This window comes from Oncorhynchus masou, chromosome 7, assembly GCF_036934945.1.
Source record: "Oncorhynchus masou masou isolate Uvic2021 chromosome 7, UVic_Omas_1.1, whole genome shotgun sequence".
NCBI classification, from domain to species: Eukaryota; Metazoa; Chordata; class Actinopteri; order Salmoniformes; family Salmonidae; genus Oncorhynchus; species Oncorhynchus masou.
In genome coordinates, this window is record NC_088218.1 from 13,377,694 (window position 1) to 13,404,234 (window position 26,541).

Here is a 26,541-nt window from a genome sequence, read left to right on the forward strand (position 1 = left end):
GAATGACAGATTTTTACCTTGTCAGCTCGGGGGTTTGAACTTGCAACCTTCCGGTTACTAGTCCGGTTAACACTCTAACCACTAGGCTACTCTGCTGCCCAGATATGACCCCTTTGTGGAAAGGTTTTGCTCTAGGATGCGCACAGGCCTCACAAGACTTAACTGAAGGTGCCCCGATACCAGTTGAAAAAATGAATGGAAGTATATATGGAGTCAGTTTAGTGCCAAAAATAAGGATATATATACTTGAACTTTGCAACCTTTTGCCACATTTCAGGCTTCAAACATAAAGGCTGAATAATTTTGCACGCCCAATTTTTCAGTTTTTGATTTGTTAAAAAAGTTTGAAATATCCAATAAATGTCGTTCCACTTCATGATTGTGTCCCACTTGTTGTTGATTCTTCACAAAAAAATACAGTTTTATATCTTTATGTTTGAAGCCTGAAATGTGGCAAAAGGTCGCATACTTTCGCAAGGCACTATATATATATAGATAGTTCTTATCTCTCAGATATAGGACAGACACGACAGAACAAACTCCATTGGGTTTATTTTGGGGAACTGTTCCATGTAGTGAATCTGTTATTCATTGTGTTTGAATGGGCTATATATCTTTCGCTCTCACACTACCGGTCCATGTTTTTGAAAGAAAAGCAAAAAAAAATTGCCTTTTAAAATAACATCAAATTGATCAGAAATACAGTGTAGACATTGTTAATGTTGTGAATGACTATTGTAGCTGGAAACTACTTTTTTTTTATTTTTATGGAATATCTACATAGGTGTACAGAGGCCCATTATCAGCAACCATCACTCTGTGTTCCAATGGCACGTTGTGTTAGCTAATCCAAGTTTATCATTTTAAATGGCTAATTGATCATTAGGAAACCCTTTTTGCATTTGTGTTAGCACAGCAGAAAACTTGTTCTGATTAAAGAAGCAATAAAACTGGCAGCCTTTAGACTGTTGAGTATCTGGAGCATCAGCATTTGTGGGTTTAATTACAGGCTCAAAATGGCCAGAAACAAAGAACTTCTTCTGAAAATCGTCAGTCAATTCTTGTTTTGTGAAATGAAGGTTATTCCATGCGAGAAATTGCCAAGAAACTGAAGATCTCGTACAACGCTGTGTACTACTCCCTTCACAGAACAGTGCAAACTGGCTCTAACCAGAATAGAAAGAGGAGTGGGAGGCCACGGTGCACAACTGAACAAGAGGACAAGTACATTTAGTGTCTAGTTTGAGAAAGACGCCTCATAAGTCCTCAACTAGCAGCTTCATTAAATAGTACCCGCAAAACACCAGTCTCAACGTCAACAGTGAAGGAAGAGGTGACTCCAGGATGCTGGCCTTCTAGGCAGAGTAGCAAAGAAAAAGCCAGGTCTCAGACTAGCCAATAAAACTAAAATATTAAGATGGGCAAAAGAACACACTGGACACAAGAAGATTGGAAAAAGTGTTATGGACAGACAAATCTAAATTTGATGTGTTCAGCTCACAAAGAAGAACATTCATGAGACGCAGAAAACATGAAGATGCTGGAGGAGTGCTTGACGCCATCTCAAGCATTTGGAGGCAAACTGATGGTCTGGGGGTGCTTTGGTGGTGGTAAAGATTTGTACAGGGTTGAAGGGATCTTGAAAGGAAGACTCGCTCCATTTTGCAATGCCATGCCATACCCTGTGGACTACGCTTAATTGGAGACAATTTCCTCCAACAGAATAACAACCTAAAGCACAGCTCCAAACAATGCAAGAACTATTTAGGGAAGAAGCAGTCAGCTGGTATTCTGTCTATAATGGTGTAGCCAGCAAAGTCACCGGATCTCAACCCTATTGAGCTGTTGTGAGAGCAGCTTGACCTTATGGTACGTAAGAAGTGCCCATCAAGCCAATCCAACTTGTGGGAGGTGCTTCAGGACGCATGTGCTGAAATCTCTTCAGAATTACCTCAACAAATTGACAACTAGAATGCCAAAGCAAATGGAGGATTCTTTGACGAAAGCAAAGTTTGAAGGAGTTATTTCAATGAAAAATCATTATTTATAACCTTGTCAACATCTTGACTATTTCCTTTACATTTTGCAACTCATTTAATATATATTTTAATGGAAAACAAGGGAATCTAAGTGACCCCAAACTGTTGAACGGTAGTATGTACATGTATGTATGTTCTACTTCAAGGGGTGTTAAAATTCTAAATGAATCCCGGCTTACAGGGATATGACTGAACATTTACATTTAAGTCATTTAGCAGACGCTCTTATCCAGAGCGACTTACAAATTGGTGAATTCACCTTCTGACATCCAGTGGAACAGCCACTTTACAATAGTGCATCTAAATCATTTAAGGGGGGTGAGAAGGATTACTTATCCTATCCTAGGTATTCCTTGAAGAGGTGGGGTTTCAGGTGTCTCCGGAAGGTGGTGATTGACTCTGCTGTCCTGGCGTCGTGAGGGAGTTTGTTCCACCATTGGGGGGCCAGAGCAGCGAACAGTTTTGACTGGGCTGAGCGGGAACTGTACTTCCTCAGTGGTAGGGAGGCGAGCAGGCCAGAGGTGGATGAACGCAGTGCCCTTGTTTGGGTGTAGGGCCTGATCAGAGCCTGGAGGTACTGTGGTGCCGTTCCCTCACAGCTCCGTAGGGATGAACAGCTTCAAGGTGGAGTTTGCACCTCAGGTCCACTAATCTATTACTCATGCCCATCCCAAGTTGCTGACGTGTGTTGATAGACTGCGCTACTGATTGGTGTGTGGTGGTTGACTGTGTTCCAGGTGGAGGTGTTTAACCTGCTGTTTGTGCGGAGCGAGCTCCTCTCCAGGAAGCAGAAGCAGTATGTGGTTCACTGCCAGGACTGTGCCCGGAAAGGCAGCGCCGAGCTGGACAACTTTGTGGTTGTAGAGAAACACCGGATGGACGATCTCATGCAGGTCTACGACCAGTTCACACTAGTAAGTCACACTTTGATTTGGCTCTATTGACATTGTTGGGATGTACGTAGAGATCCTATTAAAGGACTACTTCCTCATTTGATTGGTATATTGGCCAGTGTTTGTGTCAAAGAGTTCCATGTGCATTTCAATAAATGGAATTCTATAAAATGCCTTTTTTTGTTTCCTGTTTCATGCTCTGAATCGGTATTGAACTCCCTCTTTCTCGCCAGGCCCCTCTGCATTCATCTTCATCTTGACATTAGACATCCCTTCAGCTTCTCTGGGGCGTCCAAGCATTACAGGATCTTTCATTTCAAAGGAAAAAAATGGACCATTTCTGATATTCAGGAAAGTCGAGTCTCCACAGCGACGGCTGGAGGCAGCAGCGGCTGCGTGTGTCTATGCAACCTGTAAAGTGCGCCGTGTCAACCCCCCTCTTCCCCCTGGGGGGCGCCAGAGAGCGCACTTCCCAACACAGGACTCCACCCCCCCCCCCCCCTTGTAACAATGGTTCAGCTCTTTAATGGAGAACTTAATCCAAAAACATTGGACATGGGAAAGGGGTGGGAATTATTGAGTGAAGATGTGTTGTAGATATTGTATCTGTCACAACTGGCAACACCACCCTAAAAGACTACTGACTGGACAACCTGTTCTCTTTTTTAAATTCTGTTAACAGGCTGAGATGTGATCCCTTTGTTTTCCTGAATTCTCCAGGTGTTTTCCTTCCCTCTAAGGAGCACTAGCCTAACTGGTCTTTTTCTATGGTAGATAGTAATTTTAAGACTCTTTGGATGGCAAAATCTACAAAAAAATTGTAATGTGAAGAGTTTAGGTGATTGTCTTTTTTAATTTTTTTTTACAGCTTATGTTTTATCTTTGTTATTTTGGAGCTATGATGTTCAGTTTTTGGTTGTTTATTAGGTAAAAAAAAAAAAAAAAAGAGGAAAAATGTTGGGGAAAATCAATAGCCAAGTCACAAAGAAAAATGGGTTGCACATTGACCTAAAGGAGAATTTAGCTTTTTTTTATAACCAAATATGTTTTTGATGTAAATGGCATGTTTATTGAAGGGTCCAGTTTTTTTGCCATTTCACTTGGATTTGAGAAACTTACCGCCACCAGCAATTGAATTCCTTCATCCTCATTGTGCAGTATGTGGGCTCTGAAAGATGAACGCTCCAAAAACACCCCAATATGTCCTTTTTGAAATGGAAACACTGTGTACAGATGACGTCATCATTCTGAACTTTATCTGCAACGTTATATTCCATTTTGTTGCGACTCAAGCGATACCGTTCTACAGGTCACAGCCAAAATACTTGCGTAAATGAGGGGTGCAAAGTATATTGAAAGGAGATGCTTCCACACAGGAAGTTCCAGACACTTGTTGAATCTATGCTAAGGTGCATTGAAGCTGTTCCGGCAGCTCTTGTTGTCCCAACACCCTATTAAGGCGCTTTATTTTGACAGTTACCTGTTGCAGCAGTCTACACGGAGAATGAAACCGCTGGATATGGGAAACGTCTTGAGACGCACACAATGGAATATAGTACTGCGGAGTGACACAATTTCAAAGACCTGCATCACGTTTTTTCAGGGCCCCCATACTGCACAACAAGGATGAGGAAATGATTCGCTGGTTGTGTTAAGTTTCTCAAACAAGTGAAATCGTGTAAAAATGTGGACTACTATAACATGCCATTAACATCAAAATACAGATTTGGTTGTTTAAAACTTCTCCTTTTAAGGAATAAAGTTTGATTTGTGATTTTTGTTATGTTTCTAATCTTGATGTAAATTTACACTATTTATAAATACATATTTATTGCTTGAAAATATTTGTTGATGGAATGCTGTTATTTTTTTCCAGAGTACCTGCCATTAAATTTGAAGGAGTTTTGTCATTTTAACACAACTCCTCGTACATTTTCTATATATAAATAAAACTGCTTAGCAAGCGTTGTACAGAAACTGACATTTAAAATTGTTTTATTGTTTTGAAGAATGTTTTATGATGAGTCATTAAACACAATTGTCAAATAATCCATGGATGTAATTGCTTTCACCAGTGTGCGTACAGTGTCTGCAGAAATAATTAATTATTTTGCATTAATTTATTTTGTGCTGCAGTGTTTCAACTTCTAAGACGATGTACATTAAGGCCACAGTGAACAAAGGAACCCAGTAAAATGTTCTTTCTAGACAAAACAGGGCCCAATCCAATTCCAGCGGACCTCAATACATTAGGAATCACAACTCTGCTTCTAGAACTTGTATTTATTTGATGATACACAATCATTGTCACACGTTCTCTGAATTGGGAGAAAATACTTACCGTGAGATTAAGTGACAAGTTAGAGTGATTATTTGAGTAGGGCCTAAAACCCAGCAGACAATGTAGCTGTAGAATCAACCACACAGAATTCTACACTGTATGCCAGGTCAACAACCTACCAGCAAACTGAACTAAAGATGGCTGTATGTAAATTCAGAATACAAGCTATACTAAATCAATCACAGTACATGTAATTGATACATGCACAATATTTGAGACATGAAGAACATGGCAGCCATCAGCGACCCAGTAGCCAGATGTAGCTGCTGACTGCCCCACAGGATCTACACTGACTACTGAGCAGCTGACAGACACCGACCCAAAATGGCCAACCTTGCTTGGCACAGTCCAAGCGAAGACGGTCGTCTCTTGTCACTGGGTGAGCACTGAATACCTGGGAGCTTGTGACTTATTTAAACACATTCAGCAGAGGATCACTAGTAATCTAATAAGGCCTTGTTAAGGGTGTGTCTGTTTTTAGCCTCTGAGATGGAGTACTGTGTGTTAAGACCCCTGCAGTAAGTCATCCTGACTGGGCCACTCATTCATCTACAAAGAGGGAGTTTTTCTGCAAGGTGCAGCCAGTCTGTATAGCAGCGCCATCATCCGGTCCAGGCAGCTTCATACCTATACAGTGAACAGAGAAGAGAGGTCAGTTGCATAGAACTGACATGCAGCCAATGGAGCTCAGTTGACCACATCTCTTCCAGGTTAATAGTTCCTGTTTTATTATTATACTGAGGACTTCTAGTTGGAGGGAGATTGATTCTCCTTTAATCAGCCTGTTGTGACGTGGAAACAGACGATCAAAGGGAATCTGGTGGCCTTGGATTGAAGAGAATGGAAAGTCAAACAGGGGAGCAAGGTTCTACCCCACCTTAACCTAACAGCAATCCCCAGGTTATAGTGATAAACCTTGTTCTTTCCCCACACATGTAGCCCCTCCCCCACATGTGTTTGTGCAGTGTGACTTTATTTTATGGTGTCGGAGTGAATTTTACACATGCTATAGGTCGCACTAGGAGGGAGATTATACAATATGATGCCCTGGACCTCAAAGCCAGTTCCCCTCTAATCAGGGACTGATTTAGACCAGGGACACCAGGTGTGCCCTAGACATTTCTGCTCTGAACTGCTGATTTAATCATTATGACACTGATCCAGGTGCAGTTGTTAAGTAGACTAGTCACTACAGTGACAAAGCACTTTTCCATGATGCCACTGAACCTGGCTGGCCCATAGAGATTGATAGAGGACTCATCTTTATATCTGTGCCATTATAGCATCTGTGACAGCTTGGGTAGCGCCATTGAGGTTACAACCCATAGGAATCCCCACCCAGTTTACGACTTGACTACTTTAAAAAGGTGGATGATGGCAATGTCGATGTCCATGATGAATCCTCTATCTACCTCTATGGGGTGGCCTCCTCTATTACTGTATCTCTTTGGTTGAAATCTTGAGTCCCAGGTAAGTGAATTGGGTGGTCAACTGCCATATATGGGTATAGAGACAACAGTCAGGCGGCTAGGATTCAATACGATCGTGCCAGTGGAGCGCTAACGAAAATTCATGTTAAACGCTGCAGATGTTGACTCAATCTGAAATGACCTTGAAATGTCAAGACAACTTAACTGCTATCCACTGACTTCTCTGTTTTCCCCTCTGACCTGCCTGGCTATAATGGACAGAGCAGACAACACCAAGGCCTAGATTCAATCAGATCAAGCGTTAAACAGCGATTGCAGACACCCGCATAGCAGATGTTTTGGCGGTGTTGGAAGTGGAACTGGGTTGAAGCCCTCAAATCGGTGAGCAGCTGCTCTTGAGATAATTGTCATGAAGCCACACCCACGCGTTAGAAATTCAGAATGAGAACATTTAGGCTATATAGAAATAATTACGCTCAAATTGAAAAATCATTGAACGTAATACACAATCCAGTGTTCAAACTTGTAAAGAAGGCTGCATGGGATTTCTGTTAATGCGACTCCGTTCAGCCAATGGCAACGTCCGCTTCTGGTATAACGCCAGGAGCCGCTTGTGGATTTGACAGCTCCACCACCAACACCGCCAAAACAACCGCTATGCAGATGTCGGCCAAAGCAGATCTGATTGAATAGAGCACTAAATTAATAGTCAAGTCCACCATGAGATGGATCATGTGACTCGCAGGCTTCTTAGGATGGAGGCTTTAAATGCTAGTTCCATTTACAATCAGTTCTGCAAACGCAGTCTATGGCTAGGTTCCTACTACCCATGATATGATGATTGAATTCTCCTAGACCTCCCCTTGTCCTAGAGATTGGGGGGAAAGGTAGGGGCAGCAGGTAAGAGACAAGGGAGACTCCATGCCAGGAAACTAGCTGGGCATGATAAGATGTTAAACAGTTAGCAGAACTCATAACACTGAATATGTCTTTCCACCACCATGTGAGCACAAACCAACAGTCATGGCCCATTTCACTCCCCTCCCTCTCTCCTCTGTGAGAGCTGGCGACGTGAAAGGTATTTGAAGAGAGAGGCAACTTTTCTGCAGGGGTAAGTGTGAGCTGTGCCCTTAATGGCCCCTGTTTCCCCCTCTCCGTCTCCTTCCTGTTTCCTCTCTGGCCGTGTTGCAGACAGGTGGCCTTGACTGCTAATTTTAGCCCTGTTCATTGTCCCGATGGGGTTCTCACAGCTATGGGCCTGCAATCAACCAACTGGTTCAGTGTGTGAGCTGGGGTCAGTCGGACAACTCTCTTCATACACACACGCACACCAACACACTCACCTTCATCATCTCTGACTCATTCATTCATCCGGACTTCTACAACTAACATGCTGTATTTTGATTGGCTCCTGTCCCCAGCCAATGCCAGGTCTCTCTCATGTAGCCCATTGATAAAGTCAGGGTCCTATAGAACATGGCACATGCTGTTCCTCCAGAGGCCAAGTCCGTTCATTCATAACACAGCCATATGCTCAGAGGGTGTACGAGTGACACCAAGCCCTAAACATTACCATACATAACAATAGTTACAACCACATGCACACTGCTGCACACATGAGAGACCTGTACAACTAGTAAAACATCTAGCGGATACATAACCACGATGACATACACTCACCCCAACAGGTTTTGTACTCACTGTGTTTGATTCCCAGACCCAGGGCTCCTGGTATCTCTTTCAGTCCAGCTTCACCATTCACACACACACTCTCTCTCTCTCCTTCTCGCTCTCTCTCAGTGGCAGCTCTTTTCCTTGTCACCAGTCTTTCCTCTGCGGAGAACGAGAGAGGGGGCAGAGAGAGAGAGAGGGAGGGGAGGTAGAAAGGGGGGGGTGGAAGAAGAAAGAGAGAGGGGGCAGAGAAAGGGGGAGGGGAAGAAAGAGAGAGATTCCATGTGAAACAGCATTCCAGTGTTTTCAATAAGTAATGAGCTGTAGATGTGTCAGTCTTGAGGCAGGGCCCAGTGTTCCCTATTTCTTTCTACTTGTATGTTCTTTGGCTCTTTTCTCACCTGTGTCCATCGTGTACTTCTCCTATCCTATATTTCGCAGTCTTTTATCTCTCAATGAATCCACATACTTCAGTATGCATGTGTGACAGAAAGTCACTCAGTGTGACATGGAGATGGCAGACTTCTTTAAAAGGAGCCGGTAGCATTAGGGGGCTGGGCTTTCTCAGTCAACGACTGGTCCGGAGGCGCAAGAAACTCTGACATATATGTGAATGGGGAGGCTTGGAAGAAGACACTCATTGAGAAAAACAAGGGGAGTTGGTTTTCCGTGTAGCAACTGACCCAGAGAAAGTGCCATGAAAAGAATAATGGTGCCATGATCTCAAGTTCAGAGCAAATCACATTGTGTTGCATCTGACTCTTGATCATTCATTGTGTCAGTGTTAAAATCAAATAAATGAATACAATTCATCTACGGTAGTTTTCCATTGGTTCTTCCTGCGCTGCGTTTCTGCAGTGTGTTGCCATGGAAACCCGGAGCCAAGGGTACTTGGCTGTTCAAAGTGGAGGAGTTATGTGCATGTAAGCGTGTAGAGATGGATTTTTTTTGTTTAATCTTTATTTAATTAGGCAAGTCAGTTAAGAACAAATTCTTATTTACAATGACGACCCGGACGACGCTGTGCCCATTGTGCGCCGCCCTCATCTGCCCCTATGGGGAGGGAAACGGTTAAACACTGCCCCTATGGGGAGGGAAACAGTAAAACACTGCCCCTAAGGGGAGGGAAACAGTTCAACACTGCCCCTATGGGGAGGGAAACAGTTCAACACTGCCCCTATGGGAAGGGAAACAGTAAAACACTGCCCCTATGGGGAGGGAAACAGTTAAGCACTGCCCCTATGGGGAGGGAAACAGTAAAACAATGCCCCTATGGGGAGGGAAACAGTTAAGCACCGCCCCTATGGGGAGGGAAACAGTAAAACAATGCCCCTATGGGGAGGGAAACAGTTAAGCACCGCCCCTATGGGGAGGGAAACAGTTCAACACTGCACCTATGGGGAGGGAAACAGTAAAACACTGCCCCTATGGGGAGGGAAACAGTTCAACACTGCACCTATGGGGAGGGAAACAGTAAAACACTGCCCCTATGGGGAGGGAAACAGTTCAACACTGCACCTATGGGGAGGGAAACAGTAAAACAATGCCCCTGTGGGGAGGGAAACAGTTAAACACTGCCCCTATGGGGAGGGAAACAGTTAAACACTGCCCCTATGGGGAGGGAAACAGTTAACAATGCCCCTATGGGGAGGGAAACAGTTAACAATGCCCCTATGGGGAGGGAAACAGTTAAACACTGCCCCTATGGGGAGGGAAACAGTTAAACACTGCCCCTATCGGGAGGGAAACAGTAAAACACTGCCCCTATGGGGAGGGAAACAGTAAAACACTGCCCCTATGGGAAGGGAAACAGTGCCCCTATCGGGAGGGAAACAGTTCAACACTGCACCTATGGGGAGGGAAACAGTAAAACACTGCCCCTATGGGGAGGGAAACAGTTCAACACTGCACCTATGGGGAGGGAAACAGTTAAGCACTGCCCCTATGGGGAGGGAAACAGTTAAACACTGCCCCTATGGGGAGGGAAACAGTAAAACACTGCCCCTATGGGGAGGGAAACAGTTAAACACTGCCCCTATGGGGAGGGAAACAGTAAAACACTGCCCCTATGGGGAGGGAAACAGTAAAACACTGCCCCTATGGGGAGGGAAACAGTTAAACACTGCCCCTATGGGGAGGGAAACAGTTAAACACTGCCCCTATGGGGAGGGAAACAGTTCAACACTGCCCCTATGGGGAGGGAAACAGTAAAACACTGCCCCTATGGGGAGGGAAACAGTTCAACACTGCCCCTATCGGGAGGGAAACAGTAAAACACTGCCCCTATGGGAAGGGAAACAGTGCCCCTATCGGGAGGGAAACAGTTAAACACTGCCCCTATCGGGAGGGAAACAGTAAAACACTGCCCCTATGGGGAGGGAAACAGTTAAACAATGCCCCTATGGGGAGGGAAACAGTGCCCACATGGACACTCACTCGTCCTCGCACACAAGTCATCCACCTCAAACATCTGACAAACACACCTACAGTACAGGAGACACTGCCACCTGCACATCACTAACTGTAACACACATCCACAAGTCTACACACACACCAAACACACCTACAGTACAGGAGACACTGCCACCTGCACATCACTAACTGTAACACACATCCACAAGTCTACACACCAAACACACCACAAGTTCTCCTCTTTTCATTGCAACATGAAATGTTGAGGAATGTGTGGTAGACTAGTCATTCCAATCTGATGTGGGTGCTGAGAGCTGGTAGAATCCCACTTCAGGATCGGGTTGCTCATTGGAATAATTGTCATTTGTGAGTGGGCGATAGCTTTTGTAGGCAGGCGTCAAAGAGTGGACAATCTCAGATGATTTTATGCTAATCCAGCACCACCATTACTGCTCTAACCATAGTAAACTCTGGTAGACATATGCCTTTTATGCTACACTATTATATATATATATATATATATTACTGATATCTATTATGTCTGTCTCATATTTTCATTTCTGCATTTATCTACTTGAAATATTTGGGGAAGCGTAGGCAGTGGTGTGAAAAGTACCCAATTGGAAAGGGGGAGACCTAGTCAGTTGTCCAACAATGTATTCAACTGAAATGTGTCTTCCATCAGAGAGGTGGGGGGGGACTGCCTTAATCGACATCCACGTCTTTGGCGCCCGGGGAACAGTTGGTTAACTGCCTTGTTCAGGGGAAGAACGGCAGATTCGATACAGCAATCTTCTGGTTCTTGAGTTAAAAGTAAAGATACCTTAATAGAAAATGACTCAAATAAAAATGAACGTCACCCAGTAAAATACCACTTGAGTAAAAGTCTGAAAGTATTTAGTTTAAAATATACTTAAGTATCAAAAGTAAATGTAATTGCTAAATTATACTTTCAATTATATAATTTAAAATTCCTTATATTAACCAAATGGCATGATTTTCTTGTTTTTTACATTTACGGATAGCCAGGGGCACACTTCAACACTCAGACATAATTTACAAACAAAGTATGTGTGTTTAGTGAGTCCGCCAGATAAGAGGCAATAGGGATGACCGGGGATGTTCTCTTGATAAGTGCGTGAATTGGACCATTTTCCTGTCCTGCTAAGAACTCAAAATGTAACCAGTACTTTTGGGTGTCAGGGAAAATGTATGGAGTAAAAAGTACATTATTTTTCTCTAGGAATGTAGTGAAGTAAAGGTAAAAGTTGTTAAAAATATAAATAGTAAAGTACCGATACCCCAAAAAACAACTTAAGTAAAAAATACTTTAAAGTACTACTTAAGTACTTTTACACCACTGAGCATAGGCTAACTGTCAATATGCGTTGATAAAATGTACATTTTGTCTACCTTCTTTATGACAGTGGATAGTTGGAATATTTAGGAGATTCCATTGTCAGGTATTTTGACCCTAAGCGAAACCATTGTACAGGTGTTGGATCTTAATTTGACCACCCATTTGTCACAGGAAATGCAAACATGTAGTGTGTTCACGGTTTAAAATACTTCTAAAGTTTGTATCAACACCTAAAAACATGTCCTTTAATTATAATCCACACAATAATTTAAATGTCCTGTTGCTGCAGGATTATTTTCCTGTTCTGAGAAACTGGTCAAATTAATAACCTACACCTGTAGCTCAGTAGCCTACCATACCTCTCCACCTGTTGGAAAGGATTGAAAAAAAAACAGGCCAGAAATCCAAACTAACCTATAACTGTGAACGCATTTTACATTAGGCTCAGGCTATATCTACAATGTTGCAGTGCAAACAAAGAAATGTGCTGCTGGTAGCATAATCATGTGCTTTTTTTCTATTTCTTTAAAAGGCTGACCTGAGTGAAAGAAACAGTAGTTTTGGTGTAAAATAGGTGAGAGTGCGAGTAGCCTAGTTGGTCTTCGTCATCTGACTACTTTCCCTTGGACACTGGGCTGTTAGTCAGCAGATCCATCAGCATAGACAGTATCATGTGAAGAAGAAACAACATGTCAGCAACCCAAATGCCATTTAGAACTAATGAGGAAGCCGAGGAATGTGCGTCGTCCTTTCAGAACTTGCCTCATTCTTCCTTGTGGCCCCTTCTCTCCCTCTTTTCAGTCATGGGTTCTCCCCTGGGTAATCGCATTCCAAAACACACAAGAATTCCCCCTCTCCTCACATACCACCCCTCCAACCTAGACTCAGGGGTAGAGGTAACATAGTAAACGAACATCCGAGATGCTCATATTAGTATGATAAGTTTTCATTTGTGGAAGTCCATCATCCATTTCGTACATGTTATGATTTACAATTCGTATGATATGTTACGAATTTGCAATACGTTTGACGTTTTGAATTCCAATTTGTTGTGGCTAACGTTAACTAGGTGGCTAACGTTAGCTAGGCTATGGGTTAAAGTTAGGGTTAAAATAAAAACCACTAATTCCTATAATTTACAGTGCTAAACCATATATTTTGTGAACAAATATTTATTTTTATCGTTATAATAAGGTTGGTAGCAACAAGTGAAAATCGTTGTGGAAATCGGTTGCAGCTCAAGTCAACTACAAAACCCACAATACAATCCTCTCTTTTTGCTGACTGGCTAGCTATCTAGCAAATGTAGCTCCACACAATAATACCAAAGTCAATATCAGCATGTGAAGTAGCTAGTTGGCTGCAAAATAGCCTAAACAAACTGCACTATCAATTTAGGAGACTACAATGTCACCATGTTCAACCTGCAGATCGATGTGCCTCACAGAGTGGAGTCTGACATTCACAATGGCCATGCAATGGTACCATGCAATGCACCCTGGACTGAAGAGGCAGACAATGTGGTGGACCCTCTGTTAAATTACACATTTCTCAAGGTAGGAATACTGTAATAGCTCATTCAAGAGAAGACAACCACCCGTATTGACATCGACCTGTATTGAAATCGGACATGTACGTTAGTCATTTTCGCAATCCAAAAGTTGTATTCTTATTAACTTCCAGTGTTGTGAGAGCAGCTTTATCACAATGCTACGTCATACCGGCCTAATTTCTACCTGCTAGAATGGCAATAGCTCAGATACACATGAAATGACCCCAGGAATGTATAGAACATCACTCTGAAATGGGCGAATCTTTCCTTTAAGGTTAGGGTTAGGAGTTAGGTTAAGGCTTTGGGTTAGCTAACATGCTAAGTAGTTGCAAAGTAGCTATAAAGTAGTAAGTAGTTGCAAAGTTGCTAATTAGCTAAATTTCTAAAGTTGTCCGTGATGAGATTCGAACACACAACCTTTGTTGTTAGACACCCGTGATGAGATTCGAACGCAACCATTGCGATGAACCTTTGGGTTTGTGTTATACCACCCTCCTTTCATTTTTGCATTAAGTAACCTTCCATCTTATATAATCATACCAAACTTAACATATACTAATTTGAGTGTTAATATGTTCAAACTTAAAATATGCTGATTTGAGTGTTGATATGTTACGTCTAGTCTATGAGACCAGGCTGTCCATTCTCTCCCCTCCAAAAGGCAAAAAGAAAACAGTTAACTCCAGAAACCTTTCTCAAAACCAGTTTCGTTTAACATTATGGTTGGTTCACGGTTCTATGTTAAAATAGAAAAGTGTCATTTAGTTAATGAGCGACCGTTGTGTTTATAAAAGAGATCAAAACGCTCGGCGCATTCCAGTGATCTGGAGCCAACTTCGTCCGACCGTGAGACCCTGGCTGCGCCAAGCCGCGAGACCACACACTTTGTTGCGCTACCTACCACACACACCGGACCACAACTTGTCCCATAATTCTGCAGTAGCCTATCTATAGCTTCGTTATAGCATTGCTTTAACAACATTAATGATAACGTAGAATACTCTTACAACTTTCATCAGTTTAATTTACAGAATAAACAAATGTGATAAGCGCATTGGAATGTTGGCATTCTATTTTGCCCTGCAAGCAAACATTATATAACATTATTTTCAGAACAACCAGATTTCAGAAAATCTAGCCATTATTCTCACCACTAAAGTAGCTCAACCCCTAAGCTAAAGAAAACATTTTATCCATTCAACCAGCCTACCTTTTGTGACTGCATTGTGTTGAACGGTCCACGTCGAGTTGTAGCTGATCTGAGAAAACATTGAGAAACAAACCGACTTCTGTTTCCAAGAAGTGGACAGGAAAGTTCTTACAAACGCGTAAAATGTGCATTATCGAGAATGTAGCCAAGGCTACCTCATGATGTCTTACCAATATCCTCTCATCTCCTCCTCCTCGTGTCGATTCCCCGTCCATATCCGTGTCGATTCCCCGTCCATATCCTGAGCCTGCCTGCCATGCGCCTCGAGGGTTTTCTTTTATGGACCGCACACCAAGGCTATGGGTCGGAAGTGCCGCGCTTCGCAATGCCTTCCGCGAAGGCAAGTTGGTGCCTATCCACAGAAGACATACATTCTCCATAATTACCGCTGATCTCATTGTCTACCGCAAACACTTCCGAAACTCCCCAGGCCAGTCGTGGGAGGGGTCTCTTGTAGGTCAATATAGGCTTAACCAATGTCACAATCAAATGTGTTTTTCATGCCATGGTTGGTTATTCGACATCTGATAATGAAGACGGAGACAGACGGTTCATCGAGACTGTGAGTATACTGTCGCAAGTAAATGACACACCGATTGCTTCAAATCAATTAGAAATTGAAGATCAAAGAAGTCAAAAGGTAATGCAAGTCAACATCTCAGAAATTGACTGAGAGAGAGAGAGAGAGAGAGAGAGAGAGGGAGAGATAATTATTTGTGTGGTCAATCTGCATTTGTAAAATAATTTCTTGCGTGAGTGGCAGACTACTTGTTATTTATTCCCCCTAACACACCTGCTCTTTCACTGCCAAGTCTAAACCCACAGACACTCATAAAGAAACACAAAAAAGACACCAAAGATTCTAAGGTGGCAAAACTCTGCTATAAGGAACACTAACGTGAAATCTACTTAGACAAGTCTAAAAAAAAGGCAATATCAACCACCTATCTTGGGCCCCACCCTCTTCAGCCTTCACCATACCCCCAACACACACACCGGCACACTCACGACTTTTCCAATATCATTGCTTCCGAAAGAAATGTCCAGGAACAAATCATAAGTGAACACACACGCACACACACGCACAAACACCCTTTTTCCTTAGCAGCTGTTGTCAATGGTAAATGATTCCTTCTCCTTCATCTCAACAAGACTGGAGACATTGGTAAGACAAATATCCTTATCACATTTCTACAACATGATCGGTAGAGCTCATTTTGAAAGAGTGCTGTAAGCGGAACAGTACTGATAGGATTTCAGAGTAATCAGCAGCGTGACTGTTTGACTGCAGAGCAATATCTAGGCAAATTTAACACAGCTGTAGCTGTGAGTCGTCTGCAGTGCTCCAAATACAAAGACACACATATACAAACACATACAGTATGCACACACACACAGACACAGACACAGCTGAGATAGTGAGTTCTTACCTGTGCACATGGTCCAGACAGTGTCTGCTCAGAACACTCCGAACAACGTGCTCTGGCTCCTCTCTCTCTCTCTCTCTCTCTCTCTCTCTCTCTCACTCTTTCTCGCTCTCTTCACAATGTCATTTTTTGTCTTAGTCTTGTTTTGCATATTTTTTCTGTTATTATTTATCTTCTCTCTCTTCTCTCCATTCACTGGTCACCGTTCTTTCATTATCTGATTTTCAATTCTCTCTATTTTCTCATCTGTCCGTCTCCCTCTCTCTCTCTCTACAGCAGTCTATGGAAACCTGTTGTGGCAATCTCACTCTCTCTCTCTCGCTCTGCAGTAGCCTACAGAGTATAGGTGTTGTCCTCTGTCTGTCTGTCCATCTGTCTGTCTGTTGGTCAGTCTGTCTGTGAGCAGTGTCTGTTGTGGCAGTCTCAGTACATACTGATCAATGGGCTAGCTGCAAGCAAGCTTAACTACCTATCGCCTCCCACCCTCAGCTTAACACTCCCGAGCGTGTGTGTCGGTGCGTGCGTGTCGGCGTGTGCGTGTCGGCTTGTGTGTGTGTGTGTGAGAGAGAGGAGGCTTCCTTCCCACACACTGCTTTCCAGAGCTTTTAGCCCCCACAGTACCTACCCAGAAAACACCCGCCAGCTGACCACTCCATACCCCACGCAAAGCACTCCAGCGCCGACACACACACACAATTCACATCTTAGTATTGAACGTCATTACCCATTTCCCTTCCTTCATCAGCTATAATATTGACAGCCTTGTGACTAGGAAGATGTGTTCTTAATTCAGGCCTTGTATGGACACAGAGACTAGCTATAACCCTTCTATAACAGCCACAGTGTCTTTCTGCTCCATCCACTATCTGAGCAACAGCAAGCAGCACACAATCAATGGGAATTATTTAACCTCAAGAGTCACAAGGGTCAAATCTAATTAGAATGAATTAACCAGCAGTTTGGGGAGAAATCCATGGATCAGAAGACCTGCTGAGCCTCGACCTAACCCGAACGGGTGAAACTAGACCAATGTTATTGAAGCTACTCTAGATGTAAGGATTCCAATGTTTTTCTGTGTAGCCTACAGTATGTGACAAGTGTATGGAAAAAGACAGAGTAACTGACTTATGTAATGAAAGTATGCGTTATCGAGTCTTTGTGCTGTGTATCTTGAAACATCTCACTGCATGTTTTAGCAACATTCCCAGAGAGTGGCTGGCTCACACTATAGTCATTTACATTCAGGTAATGTATTGGTGTCTAAAGGGCTCAAATCTGGGTGGGTGGAAAATATACTCTTCTTCACCGGAATACGAAAAGAGACTGACTGTTAGAGAGAGAGACAGAGAGAGAGAGGGAGAGAGAGAGGGAGAGAGAGAGGGGTGAGAGAAAGACAGAGAGAGTGAGAGAGAGAGAGAGAGAGAGAGGGGGGTGAGAGAAAGACAGAGAGAGTGAAAGAGGGTGAGAGAGAGAGAGAGTAAGAGAGGGGTGAAAGAAAGACAGAGAGAGAGAGAGGGAGAGAGAGTAAGAGAGAGAGAGAGAGGGAGAGAGAGTAAGAGAGAGACAGAGGGAGAGAGGGGTGAGAGAAAGACAGAGAGAGAGACAGAGTATGATGGAGAGAGGGGGGAAAGCGAGAGAGAGAGAGTATGATGGAGAGAAAGGGGGAAAGAGAGAGAGTATGATGGAGAGAAAGGGGGAAAGAGAGAGAGTATGATGGAGAGAAAGGGGGGAAGAGAGAGAGTATGATGGAGAGAAAGGGGGAAAGAGAGAGAGTATGATGGAGAGAAAGGGGGAAAAGAGAGTGTATGATGGAGAGAAGGGGGGGAAAGAGAGAGAGTATGATGGAGAGAGAGGGGGAGAGAGGGAGAGAGAGATGAGAAGGGGGTGAGAGAAAGACAGAGAGAGAGAGAGAGAGTATGATGGAGAGAGGGGGAAATGGAGAGAGTATGATGGAGAGAAAGGGGGAAAGAAAGAGTATGATGGAGAGAAAGGGGGGAGACAGAGAGTATGATGGAGAAAGGGGGAAAGAGAGAGTATGATGGAGAGAGGGGGGGAAGAGAGAGAGTATGATGGAGAGGAGAGAAGTATGATGGAGAGAAAGGGGGGAAAGAGAGAGAGAGAGTATGATGGAGAGAAAGGGGGGAAAGAGAGAGTATGATGGAGAGAAAGGGGGGAAAGAGAGAGAGTATGATGGAGAGAAAGGGGGGGAAAGAGAGAGAGTATGATGAGAGAAAGGGTGGGAAAGAGAGAGAGTATGATGGAGAGAAGGGGGGGGGAGAGAGAGAGTATGATGTAGAGAAAGGGGGAAGAGGCTATTAGACAGTTAAGTCACTCAGAATTTACGATTAATTCCATTTCAAATCACCTCTGGGAAGGAAAGAGTGCTCTCTAAGAGAAAGTTGTTGGGCACTGGGCAAAATGAGAAGAGGACTGTTGTCATGTGTTTAGGGAGAATGCTTTGCATGCAAGCACAGAACATTGACAGAGCACAACAAGAACCCATATTAGACAGTATCATTTTTGGGGGGTCTTGTTAATATGGCCCCGTATTAATTACACCATCCCTGTTGTGTCTCTGGCTTGGAGGCGTGTAGGTGTTTCAAAAGGAAGGGCAAGCAAGGAACCAGTTTCACCATGTCCTGGGGGTGTCATGTATAACCTCAAACTTTACTGCTGAAGTAGATGTGCAGCCTTTTAGAAAGAGGGTCTGTTCACTCTCTTATGTCTTCTCTACATCTGGACTATGGTTCATGATGATTCACTATTCTATTTTAATATCATTTTCCAAAATCACTCAATTCAATACAGGACTAGCTGTATGTAAATAGTCCTAGAGATTCTGCAGTGTCACGATTGGAAGAATGTGACCGATTTAGTACAATTCCTACCATTCTCGGGAGGTTGTCCATTTCAAAGAGAACCTTGTATTTTACAACTGCAATAGACAACTCTGCCAATCATCCCAATGTTTTCTTTTCTGCGGCAAAGCTTGGAGAGTCTTGTTGAGGGCGGCCTCCCTCTTTACAAAAACAGTCAGCGACAGTTAGTGAAACAATAGAAGACAAGAGAGGACACACTTCCCACACCGGCACACAAAGTACACAATAATATAGACTCGGTGGCTGGAGCACTCATCCTGCTGGGTGCGCTGGAACATTCATCCTGCTGGAACACTCATCCTGCTGGAGCACTCATCCTGCTGGGTGCGCTGGAACATTCATCCTGCTGGAACACTCATCCTGCTGGAGCACTCATCCTGCTGGGTGCGCTGGAACATTCATCCTGCTGGAACACTCATCCTGCTGGGTGCGCTGGAATATTCATCCTGCTGGAACATTCATCCTGCTGGAGCACTCATCCTGCTGGAACATTCATCCTGCTGGAACACTCATCCTGCTGGAGCACTCATCCTGCTGGGTGCGCTGGAATATTCATCCTGCTGGGACACTCAACCTGCTGGGACACTCATCCTGCTGGGACACTCATCCTGCTGGGACACTCATCCTGCTGGAACACTCATCCTGCTGGAACACTCATCCTGCTGGGACACTCATCCTGCTGGAACACTCATCCTGCTGGAACACTCATCCTGCTGGAACATTCATCCTACTGGTTTTAGGTGGGCTGGTATTTTTTCTGCAGGCATTTTGGTGGACGCCCTGGGCGGGCGGCGAATCCTGTTCCTCTTGCTGAGTGGTCAGCCTCTTGCTGTGGAATGTGCTTTACAACGCCCAGGACAAAAGGAGATGTTCTGTTCAGGAGAACCCTGTGACCTCAGATAGAGGCCTCTTTAAAAGGCCCACAACTGTCACATAAAGTTAGAGTCAGCCAGGTACGACACACACAATCATATACTGTATGCATGCACACACATGCACACAATCACATTATACGTGCGCACACACACACACACAGAGAGGAATGTGTGGGAATCCCCCTCTGACTACCTCCATAACCTGCATCTGTAGTTGGTGAAGGGCCAAGAACCCACCAGACCCAGGAGGATGACAGCTGCAGCTGAAACCTTAGTAACAGTCAAATGAGTCTCGTTGAAGGATTTCACATAGCCACTGTTCTGTAACATAACTGTTGGAGAGTATGTGTGTGTGTGTGTGTGTGTGCATACGGCCGGTGGGTGTGTGTGGGTGCAGGCGTGGGTTCTGTGTGATACTGACTCACAGTGCGGTCTGTGGAGAGAACACTGCTACAGGCAGAGGAGGAATCACCCTGAAATGGAACTCACCGTCTCATAGGGCTGGTAGTAATAATAAATACTGCATAAATACTGATGTTATATGAAAAAGATATCCCTTTATTTGGATATCGGTAGTTACACTGTCACAGCTACTATTACTACTACTACTGCTGCTACTACTACTGCTGCTACTGCTACTACTACTGCTACTGCTACTACTACTACTACTACTGCTGCTGCTACTACTACTACTACTGCTGCTACTACTACTACTACTACTACTACTACTACTACTGCTGCTGCTACTACTACTGCTGCTGCTACTACTACTACTGCAGCTGCTACTACTACTGCTACTGCTGCTACTACTACTACTACTGTTGCTACTACTACTACTGCTGCCACTACTACTACTGCTGCTACTACCACCACTACTACTGTTACTACTACTACTACTACTACCACTACCACCACTAATACTGTTACTACTACTACTACTACTACTACTGTTACTACTGCTACTACTACTACTACTGCTGCTGCAAACACTAACTACCATGTAATAGATGGATAATGGAAGGACACATTGAAAGATACATGACAAAACAATACAAGTACACATTTGAAATGTTTATTAATTCCCACGTGTGCTTTATACAACATATCTTAAGTTGGTATAGGATGGTTAGAACAGGATCTAAAGTAAGTGAGTGGTATTTGCTCTGTCATACCATATAAAGACCATGGGATGTATCTCTTGGGAGCCCTTGGGGAGCTGACCCTGAGCAGCCTATTCAATCGCTCTTTGAAATGCATGCTTCTATGTATGAATATGTGTATATGTATCTGTGAACATGCAGTGTGTGTGTGTGTTCTCAGAGGGAGAAAGAGAACACATGGGGTGTGTAGGCGTATTCTGGCAAAGAACCGCTCTCTTGACTCCTGGATTTTTAAAAAGCAGGAAATATTGGAGGTACTGCCTTTTGCTGTCTATAAGCACAATCAACATGATCAACATGATCAAAATGAAATTGAAAATGAAACGTGCACAGAATTGCAACACTGCAAACCCTCAACAGCCGTGATGTGAAGTATCATATGCTGTACACGACAACAATGCAATTTAGTTCAGGTCTGAGCATTTCATAAATAGGATGTCGATGTTGAGGATGTCAATGTTTTCGATCAAAAAGGTTGAGCCAGAAAGATTCCCGATCGTCTTCAGTTGTTTGAGCTGCTGGATTTGAAGAGAATTGTGTTGGACTCTCATATGAATCTCCCTCCATCAGTAGTCTCAAGGCAGCACATACAGTGTGGAGCAAAATGATTCATCTTTTCAAGACAATATCTTTGTCAGACAACAGCCTTGACGGGCAGACATCAATTGTACACAAAGAGATATGACTCCCGAAGCCATAGCAACGAAGGAGAAGTGTGAATGCGCAAGGTGTGTGTGTGTGTGTGTGTGTGTGTGTGTGATGAATAGATACAACACAAAGCAAGACAGGCATATCTTTCATGTGAACACACAAATCAGTGCCCCCCTCAAGCCCCGCTCCTGTTGAAGAGCACATGTTCTGAGCAGGGAAACATTGTCGTTGGATCAACAGGCATTATCAGAATTCGACTGACAACAAGTGACCATTTTGCCCAATCACAATGTTGTGTTTGACAGAGCCAGGGCTAATTTTCCGTTGCCAAGCAACGCTGCTAAAATGCTAAGAAGAAGACGCCCTCATTTTCTGAAGCACCTGGTGAGGGGGCTGTGATCTTCATGGAGGGCTCCAGGCGAAGTCATGCCAGGGGTTGGTGTGACTGGCTCTTAACAGCATCAAGATGTGCCCTGGGTTGTCATACAGCTGAAGTCACAAAGTGTGTTTTGGAAGTTAAACAATGATACATTCAAAAAGTTATTGAAAGAGTACTTTTTTTGCAGTGACTGGTGGTGTTACACAATATGAGTGATCGACAATGAGTCATTTGAATAATATGCCCTGTTAGACATTGATCTGCATGAGTGATTCTAGCCTGCTGTCCTGCCTACACCTGTACATGTGTCGAACTTTGACTGATCCTACAACATTCAATGTTCAGCCTTAAAGCCCACTCATTTTAAGAGAAGGAGAAGTGTCTTCAGTGAACAGAGGAGGAGGAGGGATGGAGAACATGGGGCCACTGTCAGACACACACACACACACGTGGGTTGTAGGAACAGAACACAAAAACCCAGACGTGTTCTTAATTCACCAGTGTAGAAGGGAGAGAGAGAGAGAGACAGAGAGAGAGACAGAGAGAGAGACAGAGAGAGAGAGAGAGAGACAGAGAGACAGAGAGACAGAGAGAGATGAAACCATCTAAGCCTGTGGATCAACACAACTATGAATAAATATAACCCACACCAATGTAACGGTGCCTACTCCTGTCCACACACACACACACACACACACACACACACCATTCCAAATCCTCTAAGGTATTTCTAAAATAGATGACAGAATCTTGTCCAAGGACCAGTTTGAGATTAACTTCAGTGACAGAGAGAAAAATCAATTCTGCATTTAGGCCATGCAGTAAACATTTACTATTCCAGCTCTTTTGTTTTACTCCATCTCTATCTATCTAGCAGTTGCTAGAATTGTATGGCAACGTACAGCAGGGAGGCTTGCTGAACAGCTCGGAAGAATCTTGGCTACCCACGCACACATACACACACTTTCTGGCCAAGAGAACTCCTGCTGAGCTGTGTTGTTGCCAGGGTAACGGATGAAGAACAGGCGTTCGGGTAGTGATGCTCTTGATCTGGAGGAGTTTCAGGAGGGCTCTTATTGGCCTCTCCACCGACAGCCACAATCCCCTGCTGCTACTGAGTGGCCCCATCACAGGAAGTTAGAGAGGGGTCAGAGGGCAAATGCAACCTCCACCTCCTCCATGCAGTGGGAGAGCGAGAGAGAGAGAGGAATCACAAGGAGAAGGAAAGAGAAAACAATGTGACAAAGAAGGAAAGGAACGAGAGAGATCCCTTCCCCCAGGTTAACTCTCTCTCAGAACCCGTAGTGCAGTTTCTCCTGTCTCTGTCTACCATGTTCCAACAGGTGTCACGTTTCACCCCGTCAGGTAGCTGGCTTGGGTTTCCCAGAACGTTTGCGGGAATGCTCGGAGCCATACCAGGACACACTGGGATCAATGGGATTCCCCAGATTCCTGGCATAGCCCCTGTGTCTTAACCTCTTCTACTCTCATCCAACATGTCGACCCTATTGGAGAAGCAAGAGGGTCCTATTGTCACATGTAGCAGTTTACAACGTGTACTTCTCTATTCTGAAATCCCAAAACAGACGGGGTGCATCAGACATGCTGCCTCTATCATCACTAGGTCTCCTACTGATGGTCAATCAACTCAATCACAAATATGTCAATTCTCATTCTCTTAAAGGATTTAAACTTGTGCAAAACACTTCTGTCACATTAATAAACAGTGAAAAACTGATACATTTCCACTCAAATTCTAGGTTGCAGATGGCTAATTTCATATCCCACTATGACGTACCACCTAGCCAGTTGGCTAGCTAGGCACTAAGTATACAACACAGTACAGCTGTTTGATCTTAATTTGATCACTCTTTTGTTGATGAGAATTTCCCCGCACAGCAGGAAATGCAAACATGTCGTGGATTCAAGGTTTAAAAAGGCTTCTAAAGTTTGTCATGTCCACTTGAAAGTTGCTCTAACCAAAAAGGTATCAACCCCTGCATAAAATGTCCATTAATGATAATCCATATAATAATTCACATTTCCAGTTGCTGTAGGATTATTTTCCTGCTGGGCTCAAATTACGATCCTACTACTGTAGGTATATTTCTCTATCTGTAACTTTAGCATCACTTATTTCCCTGATACCATTATTTTAATTATTTATTTTACATTTATTAAAAAAAAAAAAAAAAAATGTAAGTCAGATAAGAACAAATTCTTATTTTCAATGACGGCCTACTGGGGAACAGTGGGTTAACTGCCTGTTCAGGGGCAGAACGACAGATTTGTACCTTGTCAGCTCGGGGATATGAACTTGCAACCTCTGGTTACTAGTCCAAAGCTCTAACCACTAGGCTACCTGCCTACCCCTACTTGTTTATACATTCACTTAACATGTGTAATAACACTGTTATGCACTTAAGGACATCTTTACTCACCTGAAACCACAAGACATACTGGGTACATCAGACATGCTGCCTGTATCATCACTAGATCTCCTTCAACTGATGGTCAATAATCTAAAACCCCTAAAACTGGTTTCCACTACTTACCATAGCCACAAAGTCATAATTGGCAAAAAATTAAAGACCAACACTATTTTTGTTTCCCACATTTTTTTACGAGATGAATTTAAGGTTATGCATAAGGTTAGCAGTGTGGTTAAGGTTAGGATTAACATTTTAATAAGAGAAATTGAAGAAATAGGCAGGGTTTATGACTTTGTGGCTCTGGTAACTAGTGACGACCCCTAAAACCTCTGAGCTGGCCTAACGGTGCCTGACAAGGCAGTACTCAGTAATAACCACAAAACCATCTCATATATTAAAATACTAGTCTGCTTTACAGTACCATGTGAATGAGCCACATGTCGAAAGTTATTTCCCCAAAATAATAATAATAATAAAAAGGGAGTGTCTATTATGTCTAATATTGCTATTACAATCACTTAATGACACAATCTCAATCTAGCATCAGATCATCTCATCCAAATAACCAGTGACGTAAAACTTAGGTCCCGGAGGAACTATTACTGCTATAAAAAGGGACAGACTACCGCATTTGGGGCCCAGCAGACTTCCTGAAATTCTACACATTTTACCATAGGGCAGAGAGAAGAATATACTGTGTAGAATCGCAGGAAATTAGCTCTTAAACTGCTGAATTTTCTCTTCGTAATAATAATTTTTGGGGGCCCCTTGAAGGCCGGGGCCCGGGGCTTGTGCCCGGTTGGTAATCTGGCCATGTCCATAGTATAAAGACAGATATATGTACTATTCATGTTTATGTAAGTTGCCAACAAGATGAATCACCAGATAACACCGATCCGATCCCCAATCCAAAGCTTATGTTGGTCTGGTTGCCAGATCCTGGTTGCCACTACAGCACCTGTTCATCTCTGCTAAAGCCAGCCTATTACCATTGCTTACAGCATCACTTAGGAAACAGCCATGAGCCTGAGTGTGCATGACTAATAAAAACGTTTCTTTCAGATTCCTATTGAACGCGTCCATCTGTGTTCCACTGGTGAGGATCTTAAAGAAAGTCACTTTTCCTACTAGCTAACAAATACTTAGAGGGAAAATGCACTTGATACGATTGTGATGTGTTGTCTCACCTAGCTATTTTAAAGATGAACACACTCACTGTAAGTCGCTCTGGATAAGAGCCTCTGCTAAATGACTAAAATGTAAATGTGTTGTGCCAGAGTAGGTGAGAGAAGAGACACAATATACACTTGAAGTTTGCACTGCATGTCCGCCCTCCAGGCTAACACACACATTACACAAGATAATTATCATGGGCTCTCCTAGTTGTTATGAGCAGGCTGAGTGGGGTAGGGTGGTACACTGAAATGCACGGGCAAGGATGTGTGGGTGTCCCTCTTCTCTCTCTCTCTGAAAGTAATTATGCATCACACCGATTTAGAAGCATCCAGCCTGCTGCTAAGCGACAGTACATGCAAAATTATTATAGAGCATTGGCCTCTATCTTCTAGCATTACCTTTGCACTTGTAGGCCTTTAGGTGTTCAGTATCTACCAGAGCTGTCCTCACATTTCCCTTACATATTAGTCATTAACCAGCCTGGTTAAAGCCTGGTTAGCCTGCACAGCATTAAGTCTGGTTTAATCAGGATAGTGCCTCACCATTTCACAGTTCAGTGTTGAGAACGAAACACGAGTATTGTTAGTGTTTCACATTAGGAGAAAGAGACTAGATTATTTACAACTAGATTTGATTATTTTCTCCTAACATTGT

The 26,541-nt window shown here is 43.4% G+C and overlaps 1 protein-coding gene and 1 long non-coding RNA gene across 3 annotated transcripts in view; one reads left to right on the plus strand and one right to left on the minus strand.

Annotated features, from left to right (window-relative positions):
* The window catches only part of LOC135543313 (lysine-specific demethylase 6A-like), a 50,117-nt gene extending 45,141 nt beyond the window's left edge, over positions 1–4,976 (plus strand). For both annotated transcript variants that reach the window (XM_064970487.1, XM_064970489.1), the window contains 2 exons: positions 2,777–2,953; positions 3,166–4,976. In XM_064970487.1, the coding sequence (XP_064826559.1) occupies positions 2,777–2,953; positions 3,166–3,192 (204 nt within the window). In that variant the 3' untranslated portion in view covers positions 3,193–4,976. The remainder of the gene's footprint in view (positions 1–2,776; positions 2,954–3,165) is intronic.
* A 743-nt stretch (positions 4,977–5,719) lies between these two features.
* Positions 5,720–14,958, minus strand: LOC135543013 (uncharacterized). Its single transcript, XR_010456170.1, has 3 exons — positions 14,909–14,958; positions 8,405–8,536; positions 5,720–5,900 (listed from the first exon to the last, which is right to left on the minus strand). It is a non-coding gene; the product is annotated as an uncharacterized LOC135543013 (long non-coding RNA).
* Between the last annotated feature and the right edge of the window lie 11,583 nt (positions 14,959–26,541).